At 40.6% G+C, this 15,230-nt stretch overlaps 1 protein-coding gene across 7 annotated transcripts in view; it reads right to left on the bottom strand.

Annotated features, from left to right (window-relative positions):
• BTRC (beta-transducin repeat containing E3 ubiquitin protein ligase) overlaps positions 1 to 15,230 on the bottom strand; it is a 113,894-nt gene that overhangs the window by 53,777 nt on the left and 44,887 nt on the right. For all 7 annotated transcript variants that reach the window (XM_063405447.1, XM_063405449.1, XM_063405450.1 and 4 more), the window contains one exon: positions 11,521 to 11,598. In XM_063405447.1, the coding sequence (XP_063261517.1) occupies positions 11,521 to 11,598 (78 nt within the window). The remainder of the gene's footprint in view (positions 1 to 11,520; positions 11,599 to 15,230) is intronic.

Raw genomic sequence — 15,230 nt, 5'->3', positions numbered from 1 at the left:
ACCCTCAGCTGGGGCTGCAGACTTCAGTCTTTGCAGAACACATCGCTCATAGTCTCTCTCCCTTTTGAGAGAAGTGTATGAACAATACTTAAAAGGTGGGCTTAAAATTATAATTTGGTTGACTTGGCTGTTTAAACTAATATGTCTGAAGAACTCAGGAGCTTCTAATGAAGGCTTTCCTCCTCACTCCCAGCACCTTTGCATTTAAGAGCTCCAGTATGGGACTAATACACCTGCCACCATTTACAGAAAAATGCTCCCATGCAAAAGTGTCAGCTCAAAAGCAAGCACCAACTTGGTTTGTTTCAAGAGTAGAAAGCGGGTCACAGAGAAGATGTTGCCACCTCAAATAGTTGCATGGAAAACCCCCAAAAAGATGCTGGAAGAGAATGAAATTAAACTTGTTACAAAGACATTTTCAAGAGCACTAAGTAAAGCGTACTAACATTCAAGATATTTTTAAGATTACCTTAATGGGAGGACACACAAAGACTTGTAGTGACCTGCCTGTCAGTTCTCTCCCTGTAATCCTCACTGGCAATCTCTGGAGATGTTTTTTTCAGGGCTTACTGTGATTTCCATTTGGTTGATATGAAATTACTTCAAGCCCTAACCTGCTACAGGTTATAAAACCTGTGGACAATACTGGCATGATAAGGGCGCCTAAACTTCTCCCTCTGCCCCAATGCTCCATCACCAGAGCCAGATTCCCTCAGTGCCAAGCACCAAAACACGATCTCCCTCTCTTGCCCCTTTGCCAGAGGCCTGACTGTGCAACATATTGTCAGCAGCAACACAAAAACTGGCAGAGGAGCACAAGGCAAAGGATGTCAGAGGCAAGAATGCAAAGAGATTATTAAAAGGGGGTTATGCTGAGTGATAAGAGATGTGTCCACAGAGCCAGTGCTCCCAACAGCCCCCAGCTCAGGTAAGCACCAACTGATGGGAACTGAGTGTTCACAATCAGTTTGTAACATTCACCTAAGTTCTTACGATCCTGATGAAACACTCCTTACTGCACACCATGGGAAATTATATATTGGCTTAGGTGGATCTGTACTGGACCAGACAGTACAAACACTCTTGGAAAAAATCAAGAAAACACAGTCCTTTCCATCTTACCTATTTACAGAGCCCCTTTAAAGTTCACCATGAAACAGAAACAAAAGAGAGCAGAGAAGTCCTATCTTCGCCATTGCTTTAGCAGTTCCTGTTTTATTTCTCAGTGAGTTCTCCAACCAGAAAACAACCAGTGACAGACAGGAATGCAGAATATTCTGTCTCCAGCAGCTCTCCTTACATATCACAACACTGATATCTGCTTTGACTAGCAGCCAGCAAGCAATTTCTGCCTCTAGACCCAAAAGGAGAAACTGAAAAATTCAAACACACGAATTCTTTCAAGGTGCTGTGCAGATGAACAAAGTGCATCTTTCAGCAGGAGAGGCTCAAACTGGATTAGGCCACAAGCAAACAGAAGTCTGATTGCCTCTTGCAAATATTTGCCAACATCATAAAACCATTACCCTGGTATGCATAAAACTTTCTCCTCAGAAGAAAGATCAGAATGGTATAAACTACTATAAATTGGGGCTTAGATATAGCATCCCAATTGATAGACAAAAAATTTATACCATCTGCTTTGCACTGACATTCAGACAATACCATGCAAACTTCATTTTACAGGCATGGTATTAGTTAAGTTTAACCAGATTGTGAAGATGAAAAAACCATGAAGAATTGATAAGATTCTTTGTTCAGTTTTTACATTTGTATAATTTAACCCATTTATTGTAAATCTGTGATTTTTTCGCTTGCAATTTAATTCTTAGAATTCCAGATGCAGTATTTCTGCATAACTTGACTGCTACATACTGTTAAGTTTTATGAGGAGCCCTGACTTGGGGAAAGCTACTACTAACTCCACTTTGCAGATCAAAAGCTCAGCCACAGAAACATTTACTGAAAGCAACAAGGAAGTCTGTGGCTCTGTGAACCGAACCATGAACCCAAATCTTGTCAGTCTTTTTCCTCCTAGGACAGGTATGCACAAAGCTGGGTTGCATGCCAGCTTTTTAAATGCTGGGCTTACAACAGGTTTTCTCCACATTTACAAATGGGAGCAAATAGACAATCCAAATTCAAAATGTGAAATACTAAATGCTAAACCTAAAGACGTCAGCATTTTCTGAGAATGAAAGAAGTTCACAATGCACTAAAGTGACTGAAGTAAAAGTTACATGCATGTCAGAATGCAAACACAATTAATTATTTCAGTGTATTGCTTAATTTTGATTACTTTCACCTATACATTACATCTCAGGGAGAACAGCACCAACTGAACTTTCAGCTTAACTTGTTCATCAAATCCTGCAATACCAGGACTACTGACATTTGGTGGAACTAGTACGGCATAAATTTAAAGAAGCTAAAATGAAATACTTCTTCACACAGCTGACAGTGAACTTCTGGTGCTTCCTACCCCAGGACATCATGCAGAGAAACACAATCAGAAGTGGAAAAAGAGACTAAACAAACTCATGGACAGCAGCTCCGTAGATACTCAGCACAGATATCCTCCAGACATCCTTAATGCAGCAGCTCTTTGTTTCTCAGTAGAAGGGGAAAAGAGAAAATTAAAAAGAGTATATATTGTGGATTCAACACATCAGGATGCATATTTGAGAATAAAACATAAAGTACTCTTCAGTTTAACGTGCACTACTGTCTTTGCAAAGTTACAAAGTTCTTATTTTCACATTCTCACAGAAGAATGCCTTATTAGCCTTGTGGGATGAATAAAGAGGGCAAAGAAGATTCACACACATGTTCTACAATATGTTTTAAAGGGCTGAAAGCAAAACACTGAAAACCTAGTTCTCTCTTGAAGTCCAGAGGAAAAAGAGGTAATGTCACTCTACTTGAAAGGTCTCAATGGAAATGTACTGCCAATGTTACAGAGAAGCTGCATCTGGCTCATAAGGCCAGGTCATAAGAAGCTTGGAGAACATATTGTCAAGGCAGTACTATACGGTAGCCTCCAAATGTGTTTTTGCAGGCAGTACTTTCTGGCTACTGAGAGACACAAAATGGCTGCTGGACATGGTGATCTGGTTTCATCTGATATTGTCTGTACACTAATAGTTACCGTGAATAGGGTCAATGAATAGACAAGTGAATTCTGAAAGCAGAATTAATGCCATATCATCAAGTAATAATGCAGAGCCCTTCACGTTAGGTGAAACATTTGATGATGTCTAATGCTACACTGCAACATAAGAGTACCTTCTTTCATTTGTTCCAATGCCCATGGGAACATTGACTTACCTGGAAGAAAAGCAGGAAAATCAAAGCCAAAACTAAGCCTCAGAAAAGGAAATTTCTCAAGTTTGCCTTTAAAGCTTGACCCTTTTACATACCTCATCTAATCTGCACCAAAACTGTTCAAGTTTCTCCTCACCTTTCATCAAAATAAGAGGTTTCTTCATCAAGGAAAAGTATTCTGAAATGGTAGCCTGGTTCAGTGCTACAGGCAGATAGCTTTGCGTTGGAGTGCTCTAATATGTTTTTATATTGCATATAAAGCATGCAAACATAAACCAGTTTGTTGAAAACTACCCTCTTTGTGGAAGCTGGCTGTAATTCTGAACAAGTTTTCAATTTTCGCACTGCTGCTAGGGTAAAACATTTTAAAGAGTTTAATTTTTACAGTGGCTTCCATGACACGAGATTATCTAACAAAGTAATGGTTAATCAATAGAGGGTTTAGTTGTCAGGTGAAACATATAACACACTAAAAGGGATTGATTGCAAGACTCCTCCTTATTTACTGGGAGGTATATATTTAAAATGACACAAACTTGTTACCAAGCTGCATTCCTTTAACCTTGCAAAAGCCGTTTGAGAAGAGTGTTAAGCAGCCCTATAGCCAAACAAGCTCTAATGAAAGAAAAAAAGAAACCTACAAATATATGGGAGCACCAAATCATGTCAGAAGCAAGGGAACCACAAAGCTGTATTCACTCTCAGCCAAAGGCTTAAAATGCCACAGAGGCACTAGACTATGGTTCACTAAAGATAGAGCTGTATCTGATCTCATTCCTTGAGTGTCTTTGGTTACATTTTTCTTTTTAAAGAAAGTATGATCCTGCTCTTTGACACAAACACATAAACATTTCTACTCCTGTCTGTGTAGCTCTGGATGAACACTGAGCACCAGCCTGAAGCCTCAAACCCCAGGCAGAACTCCGTGTGTGTGCAGCTTTTCTACCAACTGAAATCCATTTCTTTGGCCATTCATTCCAAGAATCCTCAGTCCCTGAACAAAGCTCCACTTTTTAATAGAAGCTGCAACCCAGGAGTTCAATAAGATTTCCCCCCCCAATAGTTAGTAATTACATGATTTATCAGAGAAAGATAACACTAATAAAAACACAGCAAAAAGACAAAACCCATACGCTCCCTTCAAGTCATTTTCAGGGAAAAGATTATTAAACTGTTCTTTTTGAACAAGGGCTTTTGTAGCTAAGCACAAATTGCCAAACGGTTAGAAAAAAAGTTATTAGACTCAGAAGAATTCAGCAGAAGTGGGAAGTTATATAAACAAATCACTCCAGCAGATTTGGAAAGATCGCTTTCATCTTATTTAGAGTCTTAGGAGACTTGCATTAATTACCCTTTAAAGGTCTTTCACATGGACTATTTAAAATAAATGCAATTTATTTATTTATTTCAAACGAGGTGCTTCTTCTGAAAGAATTAAGTAATCTTAACAAATTTAAAAACGTTTTTATAAACAGGTAATTAAAAAGAAGACTGAAATTAAGTCAAGCTGTAAGACATTACCCAGGATCCGCCTCGACTATTTTCTTAAGATGAAATTTTTGTTATCCCTAGCCCAGCCTTGGGAAGGATAGACTCCACAGAAGGTCGTAAGACAAAATAGAGACTAGCGAAACAAAAATCTAGATCATTTACAGGATTTTCCCTAAAGCACAGTTTGTCATATTGCAATTACACCTTGCTGACTGTGAAAGCCAGAGTCCTTAATACTGCCACTAGAGGGAAGACGTGTCTTAACACACAGCAATGGTAGTTGGGGAGTGGGTTTTCTTGAGCAATTACCATAACAAAGCTCCCTTGGCTGTGTGTACCTTCTAATTACCCAGTACAATTAAAATGACTTACCTAAAACAAACATGAAAAAAAGGCCTCTAAAACAAAAAACCTCAAGACAATGCAAACAAAAGCCTTAGTCCAATATGCTTGTTACCTGAAATTACATTAAAGCTGAGGATTTTTTTTAACTCATCCATCAATGCACAAGGGGGAGACAAACAAAAAAGGAGTATGCCACAATGCCCAACACCATGGGGTTGTTCAGCTACATAAAAGCATTAAAACAAACAAAAACAAAGAGCAAGGCAAACTAGATCTCTTGTTAAAGAAAAGAAGGGGAAAAAAAAGAAAAAGAAAATGTCGTGGTATTAGCCATCTGGTAGCTGCTTGAAAACAAATTGTCCTCAGAAGAGCAGAAATACAGTATGTCTTCTTGCAGTTCACTGGCTTATGAATCAGACTACTTTTCCTACTTTTTTTTTTTTTAATACAGGCATGGTAATGTTAGACTTCTGTGCTGCTGCTTTCACTTCCCTCTTATCCCACTGTGCACACATAACCATGGTCATCCCAATCAGACCTGGTTATTCTAATTCAGATGCATCACTCACAGTCTTTCAGGATACATCCTGTTGGGCCCATTGCTCAAAATCCCCCAGGATTTTTTTTTTCCTAACAGCTACTTGCTGATTTTTAAACCTTTAAATCTTTCATTTTATAAGGATAAATATATAGGATAAAGCATATCATTAAGTGAAGATGGCAGCCAAGTGATTTTTCTTTCCATTGACAATTTGTGACATTTTTCCAGCAGCGTGCAAGGTGTTGAAAACCTGGCAGCTGTTACCTCCCGGGATGAAGATCCTTTTTTATCCTCCCTTGACAGTTTAACTCAATGGGTCAGCACCTTTAAAGACTGCAAAGTACCACTGAAGTGGATGGAGGCTTGAATTACTGCTCCCTCCCTAATCAATGTAAACCCTCACTGCAGGTGAAACTCTTCATCTATAGAGGTGCATGGGGGAGGAAAATGTAATGCCCTGAGCCAGATGGTTTTCATCTTGTTTTTTAAAGAAGAAAGGAACAAGCTAACAAGGGGACAGCTACTTTTGTTAGCTTCTTGGCCTCTCTCATGGCTTTGGATCCCCAGGGTTCCAGCCACACAAGAGAAAGAATACAGAAAAACATAAACACTTAAAGAAATATAACTAGGGGGCTGGCAACATGCTGCTTTCAAAGAGCTGGGAGCCCTGTTCAGCGCTTTATTTATCACTGCCCACGTTCTTCGGATGGTAAGTGGACATGGACACAAAGGGCAGGGGGGAGCAGACAACACTTGCAATTTACTCAATTACAGAGGAATGCAGCAATGCGGGGCGGTGGCGGGGTGACAGATTCCTATTAGCACTAATGCTGAAAGAGCCCAGTGGCCTTTCTGCCACAAGGCAGCATTCCCATTGTAGCTTAGACTCCAGCACAACCCGCTTTGGCTAGCTTTTTAACATGCACTAAGTGCCACAAAAGAATGGAAATTATTTTTTGTTGGTGGTTTTGAGGAAAAAAAAAAACTTAAAAAGACAGAATAATCTTGCAAGTAAGGCTAAGGGTTTACCTCTAGCAATTTCAGGGGGCTTTTTAATCAGCAACTCCGAATTACCAAGCGTGTGTAAAAGACAAGATAACCAGGTTAACTTTATAGACTAGGACGGCCCTGCCTCAGGCCAGGTCTCCAACTGAAGGCAAATCTGAAGTGCAGCATCTTCCCCAAAGACACGGAAGGACCTGAAGGACCCTCTCTTCCTCCACACCATGCAACTTTCCTCATCAGTCAAAAAGAGGGCTTCAATTTTGCACGGCAGAAACACTATTGCAGAGGAGAAATATACCTGCAGAGGAGCCCTAAGCAGCGGGATGAGACTGCCAGCCAAAAGTAAACCACTAACAACTGCTACTTGTTTTCCCTTGCTCTACCTTCTTCAGCCACTTTCTGCTTCTCACGGTTTTCCTGAGTACTGGCTTTAAACTCTTAAGATCAGACTGTGCCTATTTTAACTTTGAAATAGTGCCCAGAGCATCTTTTAGGTGCTACATGTAATTTTAGAAAATTATCTCAAATCTGTAAGAGTGAATTGAGGTAATATTCTGTGCCAAAACCGTAAGAGGGAGAATTCTTGAAAATGCTAAGGGGCTTGTCTGAATGGGGTAACAGACAGGGATTTTTTTCCCCCGGACTTCCATCTGGAAGCTTGAAGAAAGACAGCAGAATCCAATGTGAGGTTTGCAGGAGGTACACTGTGGCAGCCTTGCTGCTGCCAGCTTTTCCCCACAAGGCACCTTCGCCCACAGATGAACCACAGCAGCAAAAGGCACTTCATTATTGCTGCACTGAAGAGAAGGGAGGGAGGGTTTTAAACAACCAGCATTGTGCCCGTCTTCTTTAAAAACCAGCGGGGTAATCAAGTTCAGGGCAGCCCCGGACAGCTGCCCTGTGACCTATTCATGTTGACCCCCACTATTCATCACTTTCCTTAGGACTATGAGGGCAAGCTCCCGGGGAGTGACCACCACAATAGACAGATACGAGCCAACAATAATACGGTTCCTGCAAAAAAACCAGATGGCACTGCAATAAATTTACAAATCTGCATTCATGGCTCTGTTAAAAACACCCAGAAGCTAAAAGGCTGGAGGGGCCCCCAGAGAGTTTCCCCTTCCCAGTTTCTAAAGGCTGGCTCTCTCCCCAAGACTATTGAGCTCGTGTTCTTCATAAATGAAGGATGGAGACATAGCCCTTAAAATAACAAATGGCTGACCTAATCAATCTAGTGTTTGGGTCTAACACTAAATGATAGGCACTGAAAACTAATTATGTTTTTTGGCAAGGAAGTTGAATTAAAATGGAAACACACAGGTTAAAAACGCACTGAAGCATTTGCAAGTCCCTTTGAAAGGGCAGCACACACACACAGGCTCTCACATGCAGGGCTTGAAACAGGAACCTGATTCAATAACTCATGCATTTATTTTTAAAATGAATCAGATTAGTCCCATGTGTGACCTGCCGGTCCATCTGTATGAGCTGGACTTAATGGGCACTCTTCTCACACTTACTTCAGTTTGAAGTATGAGAGAGATAAATTTAGTTTAATTTTCAACAGATCAAGCTATCCATTTTCCAAATGGACCATCTGGATCAGCCTATTAAAATTAATTTATAACTTTGCAGTGTGAAAATTCGTTTGTTAGCTTAAATAAAGTTGCCAAAAACTTTTGCCACTTGTCATTGTTTTTTTCTGGTCTGTTTTCATACTATGATTTTCAGTTTATCCCTTCAAAATTTAATTTTGTCAGATCAAGCACTCAACAAAATCTGCATCCATATTCCAAAGTCTGTCATAGCTTAGGTCTTTTCACTGTTCCAGCTAAAAGTGTCAAGTTCATTGCCTTTTTCTGTTTCCCAGTGTTAATCTCCATGTCTCTTCTGCCTTGCTGCCCTCACATGCGTCCAACAGTGGCCATGCCTTCCACTTCCAGCAATTCAAGGACACAGCCCCACTTGTTGAGACTTCTGAAGACACCCTTCTCCATAAATCATTCTGATTAACAGCACAATGATACTTCTCTCACTAACAGTTCCACAGCACTGAGCAATGGGCATCTTCAGCCCCTGCATAATACTTCAGATGTGTGAGTAAGCATTACACCTTCTTAACACCTCCATCTTCTGGTATGTCTGGTCCACAAACCCACCTAAGAAAACATTATGGTTAAGGGTGCATAACAGCACTGTGAACAAGGCAAGAAAAGGAAATGCACCTTTACTTAAACTTGTTAGCAGCTGAACATGTCAAGACATAGTACTTACCCTGAAGTGGTCTGATGCATCTCATTAATTTTCTAAGACTAATCTAAAAGTACTAAATATGAGGATGTGTTAACTGGAAAGACCATTTATATAAACAGACTTCTACCCACATACACTCGATTTCTCTGTGCATGTAGGTCCATGTTCCCCAATAATGAAATATTAAGAGAGACAGAAAATATGAAACTGTTCACACAATATTTACCAGGTTAGCATCTTTCCACTAGAATAGAAGGCTTTTTTTGTGTATTACTGCTTTGACAGCATGTGCAGGTCACATTTTTTTGGTTCTACAAAGAATGGATAGATGTAAGACATAGCAGTCACTCTGCAAATCTTCCTACAGGAGATCCAGATCCTTCCAGTAAGTATTATTCATTGATTGTGAGTATTTAGGCACATGGCTAAATATGTGTCTGACTTCTGGAACGAGAGCCAGAAAACTCCCCACTGCTCCTGTCCATTGCTAACAGAGAAGAGGAGCAATCTGAGCTTTCAAAATGCTCAGACAGCTTTATTTATGTCTATGTAAAGAACCAGAATTCCCTCCATAACAGGCAAAAAATCATGGACAACCACCTCCCATCATCTAGAGAAGAGGACACTTGCTTTAAGACTACATCTTGAATTTATTTACAAAGACTGTTTTCAACACAAAGGCCCCAGATAGCAATAGAAGAGCCAAGGATTTTGTCCTGCATCTGTCACTGCAAGGACCGGACACAAAGATGGAGACAGAAATGTCTCAACAATATTGTGCAACACAGCTGATCATCTTCGGTGTAAACAACATCCATTGAATTCTTTCCAATATGAAATCTTGGGACACTACAAGTGGTTTTTTAGTTGTACTCCTGATATCTACTTGATTATGATGAATTGTGGGCCTGAGGGAAAAGACAGCTTTCCTGTGACACTAAGAATACTTCTGCAGATCAAAATAGAACAAAATGGAAACCCAGCTCAAGAAACTGTCCCTTTCTTATCTGTATAATACAGTTTGTAAATATCTATTTCTTCAATCAATAATCATGAGGAAGGACTCTGTGTGATGAGAAGACACACAAAGTAACTCATAAACCTTTTAAATTAACATTTCTTATTATAAATCTTCTTTTGAAGAAGAGACATATACCTCTTCTTGCTGAACCTGAAGGCTTGCCATGGAAAATATAACACCAAAATAAAACCCCACTGATTTTCTGGCATGGTTGGGACCTTGTTTCCCATCCTGGGGATACACAGTAGGGACCTAGTAGGTTTGTCCTCTTCCTCCAGCTCTTGTTTTTTGTTGAATGCCAGAAACAGTTTAAGTTTCATCTAACATATTTAATCAATTCTGCAAGGTAATCTTTCTCAGCTATACATGGGACCTCAGCCATTATGCCAGCATATTGCCCCATGTCTAAAAGACTTATATGGATGGCCTCTGTTAGAAGGACCTGTCTTAGTCACGTGTATGTAGTCCTTCACATGACTCCTCCTTCTGCAAAATCAAACATTCCTGAAACAATGCATTATTAGAACACAAAAAACCCCCCAAACCAACCACACAAAACCAACAACTCCGAGCACAAGTGCACTGTATCAAAAAGATACTTCTTCCTTTACTATGGTTCTGACCCACAACTTCTGGAAATAGCTGATGTGGGGCAGGATTGTGCCATCTTACTCCTCTGCCTGAGACTGCTGCTCCTGTGGCTGAGAGGCAGAAGGAAATGTAAGGATTCCTCAGCTGTTGCAATGTGTGGCCTGGGGTATTCACTAAAGTCACATTCACCAATGGTTTCACTCTGATACACCAGGCAGCAACCTCAGGCAGCTAAGGCATGGACATAATTTTGCTTCTGCTGCCTGAAGGTTGCAGTGGGGAGAAAGACCCAAGGTGAAAATGGATCAGAAATCACCAAACCCAACTTAAATTACCCAGAAAGCACATGCCAGACTCCCTTTGTTGGCTACAAGGATTAAAAAAAGGAATTATTTTGAATTGGTAAGAAATTTGTTTTACTATATATAAAGGACAAAGAAATACTGTTTTATTAGATCATCCTTTCTCCTTTTTACCCATTAGTAATTTATACAAATGTAAAAGAATTAAGAACAGGTAATTTTTCAGGTTAGTAACCTGGATATCATCTTCAAGAAAATTTACCTTCAAGGGCAATAAAAAGTTTAATTGTTGTAGAATATTTTGAGAGTCTTGATCTGAGGCAAGGCAAAATATACTACAAACAAGACAGGAACAATTACAGAAGAAAAGGCTGAAGAGGTCTTGATGAACACCAACTGGAGAAAGGTAAAACTAGAGTCACAGTTGACTGAACCATACTGAAACATACATTTCTTCAGAGTCATCAAACTCTCCTGAAAGCTAAACCTCTGTGTCTGATTTTCCTGGGTATAATGTGACTTGCTCAGACTAAAAAGAAGAAAACATTTCCATGAGCACAAGCCTGACTTCAGCTTCCAGAAGCATTTAAGGATTTAAATAGCTAAAAAGTTTTATCACATTTTTAAAGAGACTGATCACATACCTGTCTAAGTGAATTCTTCTCAGGAATGATCTTCCTAGGGGGCTCATCATTATTACAGTCTTCTCTCTCAGAGGAATTCTGTGAAAGAAAGTAAGCTTTAATTCAGTTCTTATCCCTAATATTACTCTGTGAGAAGAAAAGAAACAGAATATTTTTCCTACACAGGCTGCAGCATTTTACATATACACATACTGGAGGCTAACTTGTAGTTTTATGCCAAACAGCTTGTTATGGCAGAGAAAGAATTTCTCCTCAACACAACAATGCACCACTGTGCAGGTATGTATTGAAGAAGCCCGTGCTTTAGGGATTTATTCTGAAACTACCAGCAACAGCCACTTTGAAAAGCTGAAATGGTGGTTGAATCAGCATGGCAACACTGGAGCTCCTGAACACCCCAGAATAACCATTTAAAACAGGAACCTGTTGAATACAAGAGGTTGTTAATGGGTGCAACTGTTGTTCTCTATGCCCCTATGTTTTCAATCTGCCTAACAATTATTAATTGCACTGAGTCTGCCTGGCTGCCTAAAATCATAGTGAAATTATGGTGGAGCTAAATTCTTGTAAAAGAGGTTGTCAGGAAATCCTTCCCAAAAAAACCCCAAATATTGTGTAGGCAGTGTATGATAATACAACTATGTTTTTCTCTCCTGCCTCCCGACTCCACATACATGTACAATTTCCAGAAAGACTGATTCTCTAAAATGTAAGCTCAGTAAAAAGAAGATCAGTAAGTCAAGAGAAAGCAGACAAGAAATACAAGGGCTTTTCCAGCACAAGTAAAAAATACAACCAGGAAACTTTTGTCTTGCTAATGTCATGATTAAAACCAAATATTGCTTGGTTTAAAGACAAACTATAGTTGTATCAGGAGATGAACAGTCTCTTGCAAATGTTTGGTTTAAAACTGTTGGATACAGTGGGGAGAATCCTGACCTCACTGCCAAAGTCAGCTACTCTGAAAGACAATGCCTTCACACAGGTTCAGCTAATGCACTTGGGGAGAAATGACAGCCAGCTTTGGGGAATCCCACACACACATCTAAAATCAGTTTGATCAACACAGTATTCATAGCCTTAGGCCACATTCCCACACATTCAGTAGTGAGCAACTTAACAGGTTTTAAAAAGATACAGAAAAACTGCCTAGGGAGAGTTCTGCCAGGAAGAGAGTGCTTTTCTGGTTACTTGCAGACAAGCTCAGGACCACGCCTATTACAGCAGAAGTTTGCATTCTGTACCTGTCCCTCAAATAACCTGTCCTTCGCTGAGCATGGCTCTGCCTGGCTTCTCACAGAGACAGCTTCCAGCCCAACACCTCAGGAGACAGAAGTGGCATCTGTTGGCAGGGGAGGAGCGGGGCCCTGCGAGCAGTGGCAGCGTAGGGCCAGCAGCAGCGCGGCGGCTGCGGGAAGCTGCCGGCAGAGCCGGGCGTGTGCCCGCTGCAGCGCTGCGTGATCCGGCACCGGCCGGGCAGCGCGGGCTCCGGGCAGGGGGAGCAAAGGGACAGCCACGAGACAGGGCACGGACAGAAGCTGTTTGCTGAGAAATGGCAGAGCAGGTGTGCAGGGAGAGCAACACAACAGGAAAACCCCACTTGGGATGTCATAAACTGGTCAGGAGTAAATCAGGGCTTTGCAGACCAACTAGTGATTTTGAAGGGTTTGTTTTTTTAAACAAGACATAGAACTTGTAAGGCACCATGACATTTGGGATGCTGTAACCAGGGTTTTATAATGGAAATCAATCTTAAACAGGCCTGATAAATCACTGTAAGAGGGCAGCTTTTAAAAAATTTTGTATGAGGTCACAGTCAGGACCAAGTTATTACATTAAATCCTGCTTTGAAAGAACTGCGATCATAAAAACGTACAAGCTAGAATCGCATATATACAAAAAGGAAGGTCAGACATTAAAGCTGCTCTTTTCTGCGCATGAAATTTAGTTTAGTAAGTGGTTCATTCAAGCTAGGATTTTAATTTTTGTGCTTTGGGAAAAAAAAAAAAGTCAAGAGTGAAAACTATAAGAACCTTAGGTTAGTTACTACAGATTTCCAGGAAATGCATTTTGTTGTGGCTGCAGGGCAAAGGGGTTGTTTAGTACTTCTGGTTTCATTTTTAACACACACCCCCTTCCCTACAGTAAGTGTCAGAATGATTTCCCTTTCTAAATAATCTCTCTTCGACAGTGAAATCTTGCATTCTTCTTGCCTTTCAAAGGCACTAAGGACTCTCCCTCACACAAACATGAAAAAGCAGGAACTGCTGGTGATCTGCTAGCCCTTATTTTGGAATTTCTAGTCACTGCAAAGCATCAAGTTATCTACTTTTTCTTTAAGCTGAGCATCTGATTTTAAGAGCAAGCAGAGGACCATTTTGCATTCATTATCTTTATAGGTGGCAAGGCTAAGAGGTTGGCTGAACAAAGACCAGACAAAGACTGCCAAGTGCATATGGTGGTTCACAGCTTGGCGTCTCACCATTCTACAGCACCAACACAGCAGCTCCGATAGCAGACTATTAAAGAGGAGCGCTGTTCATGCACTTTTGTCGGCAAGTAAGTTATGCTTGGTGAAGACAGAATGACTGGAAAGCATTACACTTTAGAAAAAGCACAGATGTTTATAACTCCCGCTCATTTCTAAGGAAAAGGAAACCTATTAATCCAGGTGCAGGTACAGGACCCCGCATATTTCATGACTAACTGTAGCTGCATGGAAGTGAATTTCACTTGACAGGGCAACACATAGCCATGGCCAAGGGAAGAGCATAACGTAATCGACTGAAACGGTACATCTATATATTTCTCCTTGCTGAACAAGGTGGGAGGAGGGATAAACATGTGCGAGGTCAGAATAAGGTTTGTCTCAGCAGGACTCCAGTGATGCTCTCGGCCACAGGAGAGGCAGACAAAGGGAGAAACTGCTCTGAGCACCCTCTCGTGGTTACTGAAATGCACAGCCCGGGAACAGACCTGGAAAGAAGCATTTGGTATCCAGACGGTAAGTTGGGTGTACTCACTGGGAATATTAAAGATCTGCAGCGACTGTACTTCACACATAGTATGGGAATGATGGAATTTTTTAGGGAGAAAGAAGCAAAGAAAACTAGTGCACATGTAAAGTTGAAAAGCCATACAAACTCCCTTCCACCAGGGAAAATTTTTAATTCCCATAGGCAAGTCTTCTTGACTAAAGCTGGGCTGGCTGAAAGTGTTTGTGCTTGCATGCAAGGGTCTCGTCTTTTGAACAAATATAGGCAAGATTAGAAGCTGAAGTCTCCAAAGCACTCCCTCTTTCCACAGACAGGTAAAATAATATTAGTATTTTGCCCAAGGTCACACAATGACAGGGGAAAGTACTGAGAAGTCAGGAAACCCAAGCTCACAGTTCTTGTAACCTTGAAAATTTCTCTCTAACAGGAGATTCCTGCAAAAGGGCTCTGCCTTCCATAGCTCATTTTTCCTAAAATGGCTACTGCCTGTAATGAGATCCTTTTAAATCTGATTTGCATTTAAAACTTCAGCCTGTAATTAACAGAATATAACTCCATGGCAGGTTGTCTTAAAGACCACTACAAAATTATTACTATTTAACTCTCCCCATGAAGCCTCCTCCACCACTAAACACAACATGCTACAATGCATACGAAATCCCCAGACTGAAGCGTTTGACAGGAGATGACATGCAGTATTTTGTGTACACAGCC

The sequence above is a fragment of the Prinia subflava genome, chromosome 9 (genome assembly GCF_021018805.1).
Source record: "Prinia subflava isolate CZ2003 ecotype Zambia chromosome 9, Cam_Psub_1.2, whole genome shotgun sequence".
In the NCBI taxonomy this organism is placed as follows: domain Eukaryota; kingdom Metazoa; phylum Chordata; class Aves; order Passeriformes; family Cisticolidae; genus Prinia; species Prinia subflava.
Note: the sequence above shows the minus strand (reverse complement) of the source record. Positions and strands in the feature narration are given on the sequence as shown.